General features: G+C 34.5%; 1 protein-coding gene across 5 annotated transcripts in view; it reads right to left on the bottom strand.

Annotated features, from left to right (window-relative positions):
• Positions 1-19050, bottom strand: part of LOC100016409 (sodium channel protein type 2 subunit alpha) — a 147351-nt gene that overhangs the window by 46500 nt on the left and 81801 nt on the right. For all 5 annotated transcript variants that reach the window (XM_056797215.1, XM_001367160.3, XM_007494289.2 and 2 more), the window contains 3 exons: positions 7552-7725; positions 3233-3589; positions 507-986 (listed from right to left, as the gene is read on the bottom strand). In XM_056797215.1, coding sequence (XP_056653193.1) covers positions 507-986; positions 3233-3589; positions 7552-7725 — 1011 coding nt within the window. The remainder of the gene's footprint in view (positions 1-506; positions 987-3232; positions 3590-7551; positions 7726-19050) is intronic.

Here is a 19050-nt window from a genome sequence, read left to right as displayed (position 1 = left end):
GTCATAAGATTGGCCATCTCAGTGTGATGCTCAGTGAATTCACACTGAAAACAAATGCAATTATATTTTATCAGTGATTTCTGTGGTGACAAGGACTTAACATTCCTAGAGATCTAATCACTTTTCCACTAAAATTTCTCCATTACATCCAAAGGCACTTAAGATATATAGAGTAATGGCACACTTCTGAGAAGGATTCCTACTGAACCCTTTTAAAGAACATTGTATTAATCACAAGATAGAATACATAAGAAGGAACATTTAACATTATTTCATTGTCTTATGTATCACAAGGCATCCAAAATCATAATTGCTTGAAAGAAATAAGAGATTGCTAGGATCATTATTACTGAAGTGAAACTTACATAATAATCATGAGTCTGGCCATAGACAATGTGTTGATAGATATTACTTCTTTTTTCAGTTAAAAAGCAATTAAGTTTTAGTATAATTCAATAACATAAAAAATGTAAAAAAAAACATTTTCCTGTTTCAAAAAGTCATACCTCTTTGCTTTCTTCTAGATCCGATTCACTGCTGAATTCTTCTGTATTCAAATTCTCAAAGTCAGATTCTCCAACAGCAATTGGGACTGTTACAGTGAGGCTGGGGTTGTTTATGAATGACATGTAGTCACTTTCATCAATAACATATTTTTCAACACTGCTGCCTATTCCACTGGTTGTCCCATTTCCATCTTTAAGATAATTCAGATCTTTGCCTATTTCTACTGTGGTATGGTTAGAAATACAGCTATCTTTCTTATTGTTCAAATCCTCAAGTGGTTTGACTTCATCCAAAGCTTTCTGTTTTCTAACAAAAGCTTTCTGAATAAATTCACGTAATTTTCTTTTCACATAATCTATCCCCTTCTGCATCCTTCCCACAGCAATCTGGAGATTGTTCATTTCATTGTCATCATCTGTGGCAGCAAGGTTGTCTGAACTAAAGGAGCTTAACAGCAAGGCCAGAAACAGGTTCAGGACCTAAAATGCAATAAGAAAATGGGTTATCGGAAAATCCAGTTGTTTCCAGTATCATTAAATATGATACTTCTAACACAATACTTAATTTTTACATATTATTAGCAGTTATTTCCCGTGAACCATGTTAGATTATCTTGTTAAAATGAATGCAAAGCTAATAATTCACTTGTATCAAAGCAGAGAACTTTGATAAAATATAAAATAAAATTTAAGGAGCAAAGTCAATATCCAAACCCAACTTTAGCCAAGACTGACATTTTTAAGTCATAAGATTGGCCATCTTGGTATAATTTACAGTGAATCCACTTTGATACCATATGCAATCATAATTTATCAGTGATTTCTGAGGGAAAAAAGCTTCAGTAGCTTCCTATTACTCAAATAGATCTGTATTCTCATCAATCTGAGGTTCACTCCAATGCAGTCATATTTCCCCATCCTACATGACTCTAATCCATTTCCCTCTTATAGGTTTTACACAAAGATTCCACTCAATATACTTGGGGACTTTCTTTGCCTTCTCCTGATATCACAAAGATCCCAAACATAATACTATTCATTTGTTTTCCCTTGCTCTGACCAAAGTTGGGTAGCTCAGTGGATTGAGAGCCAAGCCTAGAGGTGGGAGGTCCTAGGTTCAAATTCGGCTTCAGCCACTTCCCAGCTGTGTGAACCTGGGCAAGTCACTTGACCCCCATTGCCTAGCCCTTACCACTCTCTTCTGCCTTGGAGCCAATACACAGTATACATATATATATATATATATATATATATATGTATACTGTGTATATATACATATACATATATATATAATATACAGTATATATATAAGGGTTTAAAAAAAAGAAATAACTTGACTGGCATCGATCATCTGTTTTGATCATACATTTTCCTAATGACATTTTCCTTTTGAAATTCATTTTTTCTGATTTACTGTAGTCTGCTCATAACCACTTCATTCCTCACAGGAAAAAAAGTTCAGACTTAAGTTGTCTCTTTTAAAAGTCTATCAGAATTTAGCCCTTCCATAACTGTACCCTCAATCTATCTTTCCTGACTCATCTCCCACTATTTGCTAAAAAATCTTCATTGGGTATTTTATATATACCTAACAATGATTTGTCCAATAATTAATGACACCTATAATCCACAGTTATTGATAATCTAAATTTTTTACTTAATTTAATATATATCTCAAAGTAGGGAAAATATGGTTTTTAAAATGATTTTTTCAATTAACAAAATTAATTTTCTTTGCTTTCCATATCTCTCTCACTATTGACAAAGAAAAAGACAACTTATAAGAAATATGAATAATAAAAAGCAAAAAACCCACCCCAAATAAAAATCCTTCACTAACCATATTTAAAAAATATTTTTATCATCCAGCACTGTGAATCTATTACTTTTCTGTGAGGAAATGAGATACATGTTTTATTATCACTAACCTCTGGAGCCATGGTTGGTCACTGAATTGATCAGACTTCTTAAGTTTTTCAAATTTTGTTTTTAGTGTAGTTGTTATTGTCTAAATTATTCTCTTTATTCTTCTCACTTCACTCTTTATAAGTTCATACAATTCTCTCCAGGTTTCATAGAAACTGAGGGCCTATATTTTGTGCATATTTCAGTTCCCTCTCCACAGAACGTAGCACAAATTCTCAGTAAATATTTGTTGAATGAATTAATCAGTTGCTCAATTGACAAAAGGTGCCCTTTTGCTTGAAAATAATTTCCCACAAAGCAAAAGTCATGTATGCTTTTAAAAGTGTGAAGATACTGTCTCAAAAATGGGTGAGGAGAAAGAAGGGGAAGAATTTGGAAATCAAAATTCTAAAAGTTAATAAGTTGTGTGAAAACTAATTTTCATTCCTCCATTACAGCTTTTGAACCCTGGAATAGTAGGCAATCTAGATTTGAAACATTATTGATTGACCTCTTAAAAGCACAATATCTACAAGAAAAAACTAAAAGTGCTATTTTATTTTAAATGAAGGAGAGAAATCAGGAACTACTTGCTCAAATGATATTTTTGGATTTTCTGTAGATTTCAATTATCCAAGCTATTCCTGTCCTTTTATCATGAATAATTGAGCATTGGCTATGGTATTTTCCATTGTAAAGTAAAACCAATCATATAAAATATTCATTCCCCTCCTAAAAGGGTAGTTGAGTCATGCATCTTTCTTAATAGGGTACATTATTTGAGGTTTTAAAATAATTAAGAAAATACATTTACTACATACCACTAGGTTCCCAATCACCATAACCATCATGAAGACAGTAAGGCACATGGTTTGACCTGCCACCTCCATACAGTCCCACATAGTCTCTATCCATTCTCCACACAGCACCCGGAACACAATCAGGAAGGAATGGAAGAAGTCATGCATGTGCCAGCGTGGAAGTTCACAGTCATTGGAGATCTTGCAGACACATTCTTTGTAGCTCTTGCCAAAAAGCTGCATGCCGACCACAGCAAAAATGAAGACAATGATGGCCAACACCAAGGTCAGGTTTCCCAGAGCCCCCACGGAGTTACCAATGATTTTTATCAACATGTTCAATGTAGGCCATGATTTTGCCAACTTGAAAACTCGAAGCTAAAAACAAACATAAAAAAAGCTGTTATTGTGAGTATATAATGGAGTTCTTGGGTTTGAATTCTTCTTTTCATACTTACTAGTTTGGAGATCATAGGGAAGTTATTCTCTCAGCCTTAGTTTCCTCTTCTATAAAATGGGGATATTAGTACCTACCTCAAAAGTTTGTTGTAAGGGTCAGTTGAGAAAATACACATGAAATACTTCACAAAGGTGAAGCTATCTATCTATCTATCTATCTATCTATCTATCTATCTATCTATCTATCTATCTATCTATCTCTATCATGTATCTATCCATACATCTATCTATCTATCATCTATCTATCTATCCATCTATCTATCTATCTATCTATCTATCTATCTATCTATCTATCTATCATCTATCCATCTATCTATCTATCTATCTATCTATCTATCTATCTATCTATCTATCACAGCTTATTTCTGCAGTGAATAATTATGTTCTATAGCTCTGCATCTAGCTTATCAATAATGATACTTTGAAGCTCACCATATCTGTTTATTATACCCTACCCAAATCCTTATTGTGATATACTTGTTTCCTTTCTCAAAGAGATTAGTATCTGACTCAATCTTCCTTCCCACTTCCATCTTGGCCTTCTTACTCAGGAATTTCAATACAAATGTTGTTGCTTTCTTCAATAATTTGGCCTGCTAGCTATTCAACACTTTTGACTCCCCCTGATCTACATTTCTCTCTAATGGCCCCATTCTTTCCTCTTTTCTGTGAAGAAGAGTTGGCCCTTTTACTTGCCAAGACCAAGCTTCCCATTTGTGCCTTTGATCTCATGTCCTCCTTCCACTTTGGAAGCTTGCTCCTTCCATCTTTCCCTTTCACTGCTATATCATTAATATATTTTTGTTTACTATATCCATTGCCTATAAATATGACCATTTCTTCCCTCTACTTAAAAACAAAAAGAAAAGAAAAAATCATTCAATTGATTGGCATTTCTGAAGTAGTTTGCTGAGTTGGAAAAGAAGGAACTGCTTTGGTCAGACCAGCACTTTATGAAAATCACTTATCATCTAGGTGGAAGATGGATTGTAGTGGAGAGAAACATAGTAGGGAGCCAAAATAAGAAGACAAGAGATAATAATGACCTGACCTAGGTTTCTGTATGATTGTCCATAAGGGGACTTGTGCAAGAGATGTTGCAGAAGGAGAAACAACATTTTTAGGGAGAGTTAAGCACTGAAGTTGTGAATATGAGTGGATGGAAGGATGATGATACCTTTGGCATGAAGAAAGAAGTTTAGAAAAGGTATGAGATTGGGGCAATAGATAATGAGTTATATTTTAACCATCAATCCAAATGAAATTATTAGGATCCTGAATTGGGGGAAATTAAATAGATGCTGATTTTTGCCAACTCAGTAAACTCCAGTAGCTCCTTTTTACCTTTAGGAACAAACATAAAGTTTTCCATTTGGCTTTCAAAGCTATTAAAGGTCCAACCACATTCTACTTTTCTTGCATGAAGGCAGAAGAGTTGATGAATTTAATATCAATAGTGGGATGTGTAAACCTCAAAATTTCTCAGACTTATGAATCTTAGGGGTTTCCCCCATTGGGGAATCTTCTACTTAAAAAAAATTCCCTAGCAGATGGTGAGAACTCTACTTGAATGTGAAGGCTCCTTGCCTTGGGAGTATCCCTACTCCACCCTATTTAAGACTGCTTTGGGACAGAGGGCTCCTTGCTGAACAATGAAAGTACTTTGATCCATGCTTATGGAAGGGACAGGAAGTTCTTTGAGTCATGATTGTTTTAGAATTGATACAATGGGATACTAAGTACCTATAAAGGTGGGGCAACTTGTAAACTACTTAAACCTAAAAGGGTGATAACTTATTCAGAGGTTTTTTCTTAATGAAATTTGTTGACACAGCAGCATTTTTTCCTGACTTACTAAAGAGATTAAAACTACTCAGCTGTGAATTCAAAATGGGCAGTCCTTTAGAAACATCTACAGTGATTGGTAGATGTAAAGACTTAGGGGAGGTGACAGAGGAAATTTTGCCCTTAAAAATAAGAGCTTGGATCTCATTCAGGGATCTCGATTTCTGATTCTCATTCTGGAGGATCTCATTCTGATGGAGAGCTCCTTGAGAAGCTCCTCTGAGGGGCTCTCTCCCTCTGGGGTAGGAGCTCTGGAGGCTCTTGAGAGAGGCCCTTTGAAACAATCTCTGGCTGGAAGACTCTTTGAGGAAGGACTCTGGCCTGGTGTCATTAGTATCCTTGTTTAGTCAGACCTTGTGGTGAGTGTTAAAAAACTGACTGATTTCTCTTTTAAGACTCAGGTCTAGGCCATATTGGCTTGAGGCCCTTCATACTTATTCCTTTCTTACTCTCTCTCTCTTTCTTTGATTGCTCATTGTATTGTTAATTAAAATCTCTATAAAACCAAATTGACTTGGGTATTTGAATAATTGGGAATATTTCCCTGGCAACCACCTTATATTTGATTTTAAAACCCAACACACTGTAGTGAAACATTTCTGCGGTCAAATTTACTCACCCTCTCTTATATCTATCACAATTTATATCTTCCACTATTTTAATCATTACAGTTTAAGACCTCAACCATTTTAAATCTCACAGATGCCAGCACAATCTGGAAATGATTGCAATCAGATACTCTATCTAGGCAATCATCACTAGAAAGTCCAGAGTCTTATGTATATTTTAAAATGTGCTTATTATTTTACCAAAATCCAGAAATGCTAAAATATTAGAATGTTAATGTTAAATATGAATAACTCTTACTTAAGCCATTTAAAAATCTTAGATATATTTGTTTTAATATCTGGCCATATTTTTTAAAGGTTTCATTTTATTAAAAGATAAATGTATACTTGCCCCTACTATGTCAGGATCCCTCTTCAATAAATTAATTATTCAACTATTAGAACTATCTATTATTAAGTTAGAGACCTAAGGGTATTAGTACTTTCAGGTCAATAAAGTATCATTTACAAGTGAGTAATAGCAATTTTTTTTACTTTTGTAAATGCTAGTAGATTCAGTTTAATGTTAAATGTAAGTGACCCATAGGAGTCAGATATCTATCAAAGTACTTAAATGATTATTAGAGAATAATTTACATACTAAAATCCTTGATTGAGTATGCAATTTACTAGTTTCATCATACTATCCATTTCCCTAACTTACTATAGTGAATTTATAGCCCTAAAATCAAATCAACCAACTTATCCAGTCATAGGAGATAGGCAATAGTCATCTTAGATGGAGCTGAAATTCTTTTATTCCACTTAAATTCATCAACTCCTCTCCTAGATTCAAATTATCTTTCTACCTCACTTTCAAATAAAAGCCACCACATTCTATTAAAAACAAACAAACAAACAACCTCAATAGAAATCTTCATTCTGACAGGATAAAAGGGAAATTTAAATAAATCTTGCCACTAGTCCTGATGATAAAATATGCAAAAGAACTATGTTTATCTTGAAGATTCAACATAAATCACATACATTTTTTTACTATATTCCACCTCACATAAAAAACCACAAAGAATTGAAGATAATTTATAAGTGTATAATTAATTAGATGACTTTTTTCTCTCTGTAATATTAACAAGTCCATAAACTTAAGCCATCTTGTTATAAATATAAAAGAAAAAAATACCATTTAATAAAATGGAAAAAATATCCCACATAAGTTCAAGAATTATCCTGAGAATTCTTAACTATTTAGTTATAGAAAATGAAATTGTAGGTAGGAGCTATTATTAAATACAATTTTCTATCTTATGGTAGGCATTTTAGTATTCTATATAGTATAGCACATTAAAAATAAAGATTTTAAAAATTAAAAATGAAAATTAAATTTAAAAATGAAAAATAAAATTATATAAACATGTAAAATCTAACACATCATCTTTTGTTACCATCAGATATGGGCAATTCATTTACCAGTCTGAATGATCGGAGGACAGATAATCCTTCCACATTTGCCAGGCCAAGTTCCATTAAACTAAGGCTGACAATAAAACCATCAAAAATATTCCAGCCTTCTTGGAAATAATAATAAGGATCCATGGCAATTATCTTGAGAAACATTTCTGCTGTGAAGATTCCAGTAAAAACCTATGAGAAAAATGTAGATTACTATATTAATATCATTGAAAACCTTTTAAAATTATAGATGTTCTTAAATTACAATAGACATACATATTTATTTTCAAAAGCTGCAAAGTACATACTTACTGGTATACATTGAATTTTATGGATTCAAATACAACCTGAAAATCTAATGAGTAATTTTAAATATTAAAAATTCATCAAATAAAAAGATAAGCAGAGTCCCATAATACAATTGTGCTGGGAAGACCTATATTTGGCATATTGTCTGTGGGATCAAATACATAAGCTCTCAGGGGCCCAAGGCAACTTTGTAAGACTATAAATTGAAGAGAAGGTGCTTATTTGTATTGGCAGAGAATTTCCCTTTACCAAACTTCCTTCTCCCCCACTCCCCAACTCCCTACACTGATGAAATCGCAGGTCTGATAGGAAAAAAAAAGGCAGAACTTAAAAACTAAACTATTGACTAATGATATCATTTTTTCTTTTTTTAGTTTTGACTCTACCAAATCACATGTGACATTTCATGACCCTATCTACAAGTCATTTGAGATTACATTCCTGGTACCCTCCTTTCTCACCTCTTTCTCTAGAAACAATTAGGCATTACAGTGGATAGAGTTGAGGATTTGGAGCCAAGGAAGACCTGAATTAAAAATCTAGCTGCTTATACTTTCTAGCTTGTGATCCTGGGCAAATCAATTAAGTTGTTTGCCTCAGTTTCCTTAATTGTAGAAAGGGATAATACTAGCATATATCTCTCAAAGTTTTTGTGAAAAGCAAATGAGATAACATTTGTAAAGCACTTAGCACAGGACCTAGAACACATTTAATATTTTCTTTCTTCTTTCTTTGCTTTCTTTTTTCCTTTCTCAAATTCTTAAAATTCTTAGTTCATTTCAAAATTCAGCACGAATACTATCACTACATGAGAGGGAAAGGGAACAAGAGAATAAGTGTTTATATTCATTTGACACTTACAACAACACTGGGAGGTAGGTGTTGTTATCTCTATTTTACAGTTGAGAAAACTGAAGCAGATATTCAGCAACTTGCCCAGGATCATTCCACTGCTAAGTCTGAGTTCACAGTTGAACTCAGGTTTCCCCAGCTCTGGACACAGTGCTTTATTCATGCATCACTAGTTGCCTCTTGTAGAGAAAAATTATGCTACTAACTCTATTTCCTAATGAATTCTTAATTAATTAACGAATATTTTTCTACATTCTTGAGGCCTTTGTTGGTCCTCCCGGATGCAAATGTTCTTCCCCACCCCCATTAATTTGCATTTATTTTGTATGGCTATTATTTACATGCTGTCTTTTAATAATGTTAACTTTCTTGAGAAGGGATTGTTCATTCTTACTTTTGTCTATCTCATTTCCTAGCATAATGCCTGACTGCACTTAAATGCTTTTGGTTTGTTGATTTATTCATATAGGAAAATGACACTGATAATTCACCTGCTTTGTCTTCTGTCCTCACAGCAGACTGGATATGGTTTGGTTTTATGGCCATCATCCTTAGATTTTTTTTTCTTTTATTACCAGAAAGGTCAAGACACCTTTTCTGGCTGGGAAAATTTAACTCCATATCCTAATAATGGGCATTTTCCCCTTCACTATTCCTGCATAGATTGTTAGGCTAAGCTCTTTTGAGTGATTATGAATCTCATTTAGGGGGCATTCCAGTATTGTAGATCCTACATCATCTGTCAAGAACAACTGGAAGACCTCAACAATGATGGGATTTTCTCTGTAATTAAGATTTTGTGTAGCATTTCCTCTATGGCAAATATGGTTAGGCATATCTCTATTTTTTTGCTTCATTTGATAAAAGCAATCAGAAGATCCACTGAATAGTGTTATACTTTTTACTGTTTCTTTTAAAGAATTTTATACATTTTTGGCATATGTATGAGAAATATTTTGTTAAAGCAGAGCCTTGAAAAACACTATGGCTCGCTAAATTAAATGATAGTTATAATCAATAAAAAATTAATACAATGAAATCTTGTATTCCTGACATCTTTTGGTCAAATATGTCCTGGTAAAAGATATGGTCTTATGTGTGACACTGAACAAGTCATTTTACCCCCAATGCCTAACCCTTACTGCTCTTCTATCTTGGAACCAATACTCAATATTGATTCTAAGATGGAAGGTAAGGGTTTATTTTTTAAGAAATGGACTCTTATTGAATGTCACTTGGAAAGCCTGCCTATCCCCATTAAGGAGGCCATCAATGCACATAGAGCTTATCTGGAAACATTTGATAGAGCTAAGAAAGAAGTCATATGGGTATGGGGCTATTGATGCTCACTTGGCCACCTTTTGGAGGTAGTAATAACTCATGAGATTTTCCTCATCTATAACTTCCTTTAATTACTTACAGAATAGATCTGAAAATATCATCACAACATATATCTCCTCTAGGTCATTTTTGTCTAACATACTTGTTCTCATTCTTATTCTCTTCAGTTCCCTTTCTCCCTCCCTTAGCATATCTAGGACTTGGACATTAGTGCCTAGGTATGATAGCTCTAGAATTAGAGAATTTTTGCAGATCTTTTCCAATTTTCAGTCTGGTTGTTGTCTTCTTTCCAGTTTCATAATTAAATGCCCTTGGAGATGACTTTGCTTAAATGGGCCATTCATCAAACCTTCCTTAAACTAGTTCTATCCTTCATTGCTTTTCTCTGCTTGATGTAGGACGATGTATGAGATGATACTTCTTCATACATGTTTACTAGCCTGCACTATAAAATTTTAAGAGACACTTATGGTCTCAGTATTGATTTTGGCTACTTTAACTGTTTGCTTAACAAGTAAGTAAAGTAGCTGTTGCCTAAGGTTGTTTCAGGCTATTTTGATCTCCATTTTGGCAATTAATTTACATGGATTAACCTTTTCTATAAAACCGTTAAAGGCTCCATAGATTGTCTTTTCTCTATTGACTTATTTTTTGTTTGTTTAAATAGACTATTTTGGAGTATTTCAACTGAATATATCCCTTTCCCTCATTTTTATTTTTTCTTCTTGTTTTGTATTAATTTTTATCTTTGTTGTAATAAATCAGTCATCTCACTTTGTATCTGATTCAATAATAATTCATAATTTAGTCATTTCTAGTATGCTAAGATATAATCAGTTTGACTTTTTGGATGTTTGTCATGTTCAGCACCTCTTGATTTTTTAAAAAATAAACTACTGTAGGTTGAATTCTGGGAGCTAAGATGGTAGAGCAAAGGATGCTTTGCTCCCCCTCTCCCTACACACACACACACACACACACACACACACACACATGCACATGCACCCATGCATGCACACATGCACAAAGAAAATAAATCTCTCAAAAACAAAAGAAAACAGGAGGGGCATGTCTCACTGGGATAAGAAAAAGAGAATAGCTTGGACAGGACAGTATTTATGAGAACTGGTAGAAGTTGAACCAGCCCAATATGTTGAAACTCAGTTAGAAGCAAGAAGCTGAAGAAGGAAAAGGAATAGGACCTGAGCCACTTTATATGAGATGCCAGGAAATCTACAAACTCTCACATAGCAGCAGAGTGCCCAAGACAGTAAGGGAGCAGAATAGGGAACCTATAAACTGCAAAAACCTATTCCCTTCCTCTTGGCAGCAGAGCACCTGAGGAAGGACCTATGAACAATAGGAATCAACTCACTCCTCCAGGATAGCAGAGCACCTGAGGCAACATGGGAGCAGAATGGGGCACCAGTGGTCTTCAGGAAACTACATACTCCCATGTGTCAGTAGAGTGCCCAAGGCAGCAAGGGAGCAGAGCAGGGGACCTGCCCAAACCAAGACACTTGGCAGAGGCAGAGAAGTAACAGAGTGGGGACCAGCCCAGTCCATGAAACAATAGGGAAACAGGTAACATGGGAAGCTGAATCTAGCTGGACAAAACAGATTCAAGATTCCAAAAGGGCAAGTCAGTAGTCAATAACAAGATTTAACTTCTGTTACAAGATTATCCGGTTTTATCAATCTCTAATTCAGTGAAAAAGAAGAGAAACGCCAGTAGAATTTAATTATAGTCTTCAAGTTTCCAAAGGAAAGACTATAGAGAATCTTACTTTAGCTCTATCGTAACTTAACTAGGGATAGTTTGAATGGCCTGGTAAACAAAATCAGCAAGCAATCTTAAAGTCAGCCCTAAATCCATTATGATTAAATACACAGAGGATAAAAGGACAAATATAATGGAGGGAGCACTCTCAAATCCTTCTGTACTTTGCCAGAAGAGTAATGGAAAGATAGTGTAATGATATTGGGACTTGATTAACCACTCCTTTATCCTAGTAAACCTTAAAGCTGAACTCAAACATTTAAATTTAGCCCTGTCCTAGATTCCAGGATATTCTGCTTCCAGGCAGGAGAATATAAAGACCTCTATCAGAAGTTCATTGACTTAGGACTTATTATTTCTGCTCTGAATTGGATGCTTCAGTCTTCTAATAATTGGGTTTCTCCCTTGGACCTCAATTCCCTTTTGACTAAGCCCCACTTTGTCCCCTGAGTTCATCTATGACTAAGTCTCTGCCTCATACCTCAGTTCTCATGAACCATAGGAAATCAAGGGACTTTGAACAAGAAGGGACTTTAGAAATGATCCAGATGAACCATTTAATTTTAAGGAACTCATAAAGGTAACTTATCTAAAGTCTGACAACTAATAAGTAGCATATTCAAATCCTCTTATTCTAAATATAATGTTCTTTCTGCTAAATTATGATACTTTATTCCTCTTTATTCCTGATATTTATATTTCATTCCTTTGATCCAAGTATTATTGAAGGCACCACTATATTTTCAAGGTTCATAAACTCAATATCATCCTGAACTTCTAACTCTTCCTCACCCCCCTTATTGAATTAGTTGCCAAATATACCTTGATCTCTCTTACATTAATCCCTTCTCTTTACTCACATAGCTACTATCCAAGACAGACTCTCATCACCTCTGGCCAAGATTAGTGAAAGTTTCCTAAATGTAAATGTTTTCCCTATCCCAAGTCTCTCACTATTCCAATCTATTTTATATGTTGCTGTCAAAATAATTTTCTTTAAGGTAATTTATTTTGAAATTAATGTGACCATGTACTTCCCATTCAGAAATCTCTCAAGTGGATTCCTATTGCCTTGAGGATAAAATATAAACTCCTCTGATTATCTTTTAAAATTCTACCTAATCTGGCCCCAATCTATCCATTTTGAACACTATTTCCCCTTCAGTACTCTGTGATACAGCCAAACTGGACTGCTCTTTTTTTCTCACATATGCCCTATCTCCCATTTACCTCTAGGTGGATGCTGAAGAATCCCTTCCTCTACCTCATAGACTCTCTCTTAATTTAAGATGCATTGTAGGTGCCATCTTTTGCATGAAATCTTTCTTGAGTCCCCAAATACTAATGCCCTCCCTCCAAAATATGAATTTTTGTGTATTTACATATATTTATCAATTTTATATTTATGCTCTCATTATTTTACTTCTGCAGTTTAACTGTCCTCGAACCTTGATTTCATTCTGTTTCAAATACTTGCTAGATGTGTGAATCCAGATGAAGTGTATTTAATCTGTTTGGATTTGTTTCCTTATCTGCAAAATGATGGGGATGTACTCTGTGACTTCAAATATCCCTTCTGGTTCTATCACCTTATAAGCTATCATTTTTATTCAGTTGACTTCCAAATATTCATATCCAGTCATCATCATCCTCCTGAGTGAGTTTCATCCCTATATATCTCTTAACTGCTTGCTAGACAGCTCTACCTGGATAAGATAGGGATCTCTCACACAGGCCCAAAACAGAACTCATTATCTTTCCCCCTATAAACTCCAATTAACATTCTTATTTCTGTAGAGGGCACCATCATCCTTCCAGCTACCCAAATTCACAACCCAGGAGTCATCATTTACACTTCACTCTCATTCACCTTTCATATCTGATAAGTTGCTACATCTTAGAGATAACACAATTTCAATTTCTTCTGCACCTTTTCACTTCTCATAAGTATCCTAGTTGAGGCCTTCATCAACTCTTATATTTTTATCATAATTGCTTTTAATATATTCTTCCTAAGTCGTCTTTCTCTTTACCAATTCATTCTCCACCAAGCTACCAAAAGGATAGTCTTGAAGTGCAGGTCTGACCACGCCACTGCATAGCTCAAGAAACTTTAGCGACTCAAAATTTTAAAAAGATAAAAGGCACACTATTCTGTTTGGAACTTAAAGCTTTTACAATCTGCTCCAGCCTAAATTTCCATACTGACTATGTTGTTCTCTCCTCATGCACATACATTTGCATACAGATAAATTGACCTATTTGCTATGTCCCTCATACAACATTTCATTTCCAAGTTCTCTGATTTTGTCCAGACTTTCTCCTGTGTCAGAAATATGCTTTTAGCTACCTCACCTTTGGAATCAATGGCTTACGTCAAGGAACTTAAGTACCACCTCCTTTGACAAGCTTTTCCTGATTCCCTCAGTATGTAAGTTCTGCTTTAGCTGTATTTTTTTTTTTGGTATATATATTCTGTATTGATATTCTGTGAGGATGTTTGTATCTTGTCAAAATGTAAGTTACATTTTTTTTTCTATTTCTTTCCCCAGTGCCTAAAACAGTGATGGGCACAAAGATTATTGAATAATCCATTATTGAACTAATTGTATGCCTTAGAACTTCTGATGTTTTCATTACTGGTCAGGGAGATAGTTAGGTGACCTAGTGTTTAGAACACTGTACCTGTAGGCAGGAATCAAATTTGAGTTCAAGTTTAACCTCAGATGCTAACTAGTTCTGTAACTCTGGACAAGACACTAAACCATTATCTATCGTAGTTTCCTTATTTATAAGATGGGGATAATGATATCACCTGCCTCTCAACCTTGTGAGGATAAAATGAAAGAATATTTGCAAATGACCTTACAAACCTGCAAGCACTATGCAAATTGTACTTATTATTATCATTATTATCATTACCATCTAGCAAAAGCAACCCTCTTCTTTTACATCTTCTACCTGCTTGAGCCATTGTCAGTTTGACAGTAGAGTTAAGGCACTACTTCAGATGACTTTAATGGTTTTACTCTTGCTGACTAATAGTTCATTTGTGAGAGATGTCTAAAGTTAGATTTTATGTTGCATCCATGGATCAGAGTAAAACAGGATGGGCCTCTGAAACCAGAACCTTGACTTTAGCAGCATTAGTCTCTAAACTGGTGATTTTCCAACCCTAGTGTAAAGAAAGTATGTTTTAGGAGAAAGGAGTATTAAATTGCACATCAGAATGTAATACTGGTTTGAGCTGAGGCAACACCATTTACTACTTGTACAAATCACTTAAGTATCTCTGTGCCAAAACTCCCTAATTTGGAAAAGATAGCTAGACTACACTATATTTAAGGTTCATTTAAGTTCTAAATCTATTTCCTTTCCAACTCTAAATTAATGACCGTATCCTATAATCAATTGACTCATTCTCTCCCCAATGAACTGACCATTTATTTGACTGATTTAGCTGCTATAAACCTTAGGGCAAAGATGCTTTAAGACAAGGTACATATTTTGTTGATCCTAAAAGAAAATGTTATAATATCCTCTTAAAGATATGGCAATTATTTTAGTGATATTAATGATATTTATTTATCATCAAATATATTGATGAAACTATATAATACAATATTTAAATATATTTGAGCAAAACTACCCTATGATGACTACAGTTACATCTTCATCTGAATATTAGATATCATGTAGATATTGTGGAAAGGAAAACTGAATCAAGCTTTTGGCCTTTCTGCCACTGAGGTGGAACCAACAGCAGTTGGAATGTTGGAGGGAAGATATTGACAATGATGATGGTTGGTGGGGAGAGGGGACTTGGAAAGTGACAGTTGCTCCTGAGGTCTCTTTCCTAGCCTTTGGACTGGAAGGAGCTCTCTTTCCCTGTCTCTGGATAGAAGTACCTTTATTCCTGATTTTTATCATCTGTTTTCTCTACCTGGATTCTTGTGATCATGTCATCTAGCAAAAGGATTTTAGGGGAGTGGTTTGAACTGTAAGGTCTTTAGGGGCATCAGCCCAAAGAGATAGGCCCAACCATCTCTGAAGGTCAGAAACTTTTTTTCCTCTTGCTGTCTACTGCTAAAGACTTTGAACTTAAGAAAACTAGCATAGATTAACATAGAAAGGAATAAAAGAAACCCTCCACAAACCTGCAAGGCCTGGCCTCAGCTAAAAAGCTGAGAGATACTCAAACCCAATCTGGGGAAAAGTATAGGGAATTCCTCTTCCCTCTACCATAATACCTGCCCAATCCAAACTTGTTATTAAATTCGTTTTTATTTAAATAACCCGCAGTCAGATAAGAGGAGAACTACCATTTCAGGGGAACATAGAGGGAGCAGAACCTAAGAACAGCCATTCAACTATAAATGGTCCTTGTCAGACCACTGTCAGACAATGTTGATTGGGGGGGAGGCTTGTTCCTCAGGAGGGTCCCTGCTTACCTGCCATAGGGTATCTTCAACATCAATCAATAGGGAAGACATAGCCTCACGTTAACCTAGTTGGCCCATTTATTGGGAACCCCATTTTTCATAGATAGCCTCTCATCAGGGGGTATCTCTCTCCTTTTACCTCATCAGCATCTATATTCCCTTTATCCCTTCAACTCCTCCATTCCCTGTTACAAAACTGTCCTTATCCCCTATACCTCTTCAATTGTTTACAATTTCTTTAAATATTACAATATATGTTTTGGAATATAAATACATGAGAGCTTAAAGATTCTATACTATATAGTTTAATGTTTTCTATTAAGAGAAGAATAAGAAACGATTCCTGATTAAGCCCAGGATCCGAAGATGATTAGGGGAACAGGCTCTTCTTAGTAAGTTCAAATCACCAGTCTTGAATTAAATCCTTAGGGAAATGGAAGAACTAGTGGATGTGATTGCCAAGCCTCCATCAGTGACATTTGAAAGGTGACACTGAAGTAGTAAAGAGCTTTTAGGAGAAAGGAAAATACTGTACAGTGGATGAACTTCAATAGCAAAAAATTGTAAGTCCTACACATGATTTTAAGAAACTAACCTTCAAGTATAAGGTGCTGAGGCATGTCTATATAGCAGTTTGTCTGAAAAATATATGAAAAAAGTTCAGAATAAATCAAGAGAGTTATGTAGCAGCTGAAATGAACCAAGTCTTAGAGTGAATTAAGATAGGCATAATGTCAAGAGTGAGAAAGGTGACAATCCATCTGTACTCTTTCTTAGTCCTATAAGATCAAGAGTGATGTGTTTAGTTATGCGAACATTTTCAGATGGATCTTGAAAACTCGAGAGCATCCAAAATAAAACCAAAATATAGTAAAGGGCCTTAAGAACTATATAATGATCATTGAGGAAGTGTATATGTTTGGCCTGGAGAAGCAAAGACTTAAAGGTTACATGATGATGTCTTCAAGTATTTGAAGGGCTATCATTTGGAAAAGGAGTTTGAACATTTTTTTTTTTAAATTCAGATGGTAGATCTAAACAAGGAAGTTGCAGAGAGGTGGACTGAGGTTTGATGAAAAGGCAAATCTCAAGAGTTATTTGAAAATGTAATGGGTTGCTTCAGTAGATTGTGGCTTCCCTAACTCACTGAAGTTATTCAAGGAAATGCTGGATTACCTCAGCAACTTTTTTACAAGGGATTTTCACTCATTTTCTCTCACCAAAGAAACTGCTAGAACTTTTCACTCATAGTAAGAGAATAATGTACATGATCAAAACTGATTAATGCATACTAAAGGTTTTATAAACCATAGAGAAATATATATATATGTATATATATATATAAAACCACCACCAACACCATCACAACAACCACCCACACATTGCCATTCATTAAAAAGTTATAAGGGATTCATATAATACTGTTATGCTATAGCATAATTACCTAGTAGAGTGGAGATTATTCTACCTATCCCTTTTCCAGATGACTTCACGGATATAGTCTTCAGTATTAGTTTTTTCTTCTTTCCTTTCTTTTCCTTCTCTTTCACTCAAACCACTTCCTCCCATGTGTAATCTACTTATTAAAATTTTACTTGTCTTTCCAGGCTCAGCTCAAATGCTATTTCCTCCATGAAGCTTCCTTGATCACTACAGCCAGCCATACTCTCATTCTTCTTTTACCCCCTACCAATTTCTTTTGTCTCCTCTCATAGAACTTATAATTTATTCATTATAGTTATATGTTGGTATCATCATCATTTCTATCAAATCATAAACTTACTGAGAGCACATTGTAACTTATTCTTCTTTATTATATGGAATCAGGGCACTTGGCTCAGTGGCTTGTAAATGGTAGATTAAAAAAATACTTATTGAAGAAATAAATGAATTAAAATTTACCTACATCTATATATCCAGGTTTTCACTCCTAATGTATTCTTCTCCAGATGTAAGATGGATATTTTGTCAATCTCAATTCATTCTTTTCCTCAACTTTATTGCATTCACAGTCAAGTTAAGTATCTCACAGTTGAACACTTAGTCTTTCTGTTTCTTGTAAGCTAGTTTTCCCCTCTCATCTGGTACCATAAGGGAGGGCAAAAACAATGCCCTTTTCTTACAAATAAAATATATTAATAGAGTGATTCATTCATTTCATTGGCTTTAAATTTGAAAAATTTTGAATTTGCATGTGCTAGGAAGTAAGATAAAACTGGAATTTATCTGTATGGTTTTCATTGAAGGAACTTAAGGACATAAGCACAAAACACATTTTTTTTTAAAATCACTAAGCTTTGGACTTGAAAAACAATGTTTTTAACTGCTTAAAAAGATTTAGTAATGTATGAAGAAAGAAGGGAATTATTTGAGAGACTACAAATCAGAATTTGATTTGTAGTGTGGTAAAGTTTTGTGATTTTTATGACTTAAATTTGTTTCCCAATGCAAGTACATACCTAATTTTTATGAAGTTTTCATGAGCCCATTACATGGGTAATTACATGTTTTTGTTGGTATATATTTATTCTAACAGTAAATAACAAATTCTCGAGTTCAGAGACCATATCCCTATCATGATTAGCATATTTTATGTATATTGGATATTTTAAAATAATAACAATAATAATGAAAAACTTATTCAATCTTTCAGATGATATATAGAAATTAGAATCCATACAATATGATTCCTGGTTCCCTAACTACTCCTTCAGAACTTTACATATGACTTGAAATTTACTTAACTAAATAAGATATGGATATTATCTACTTTGTAAGCAAATGTCCTAATGA

Source organism: Monodelphis domestica, chromosome 4 (assembly GCF_027887165.1).
Source record: "Monodelphis domestica isolate mMonDom1 chromosome 4, mMonDom1.pri, whole genome shotgun sequence".
In the NCBI taxonomy this organism is placed as follows: domain Eukaryota; kingdom Metazoa; phylum Chordata; class Mammalia; order Didelphimorphia; family Didelphidae; genus Monodelphis; species Monodelphis domestica.
The sequence above is the reverse complement of the archived record's forward strand: the minus strand, read 5'-3'. Positions and strand labels throughout refer to the sequence as shown.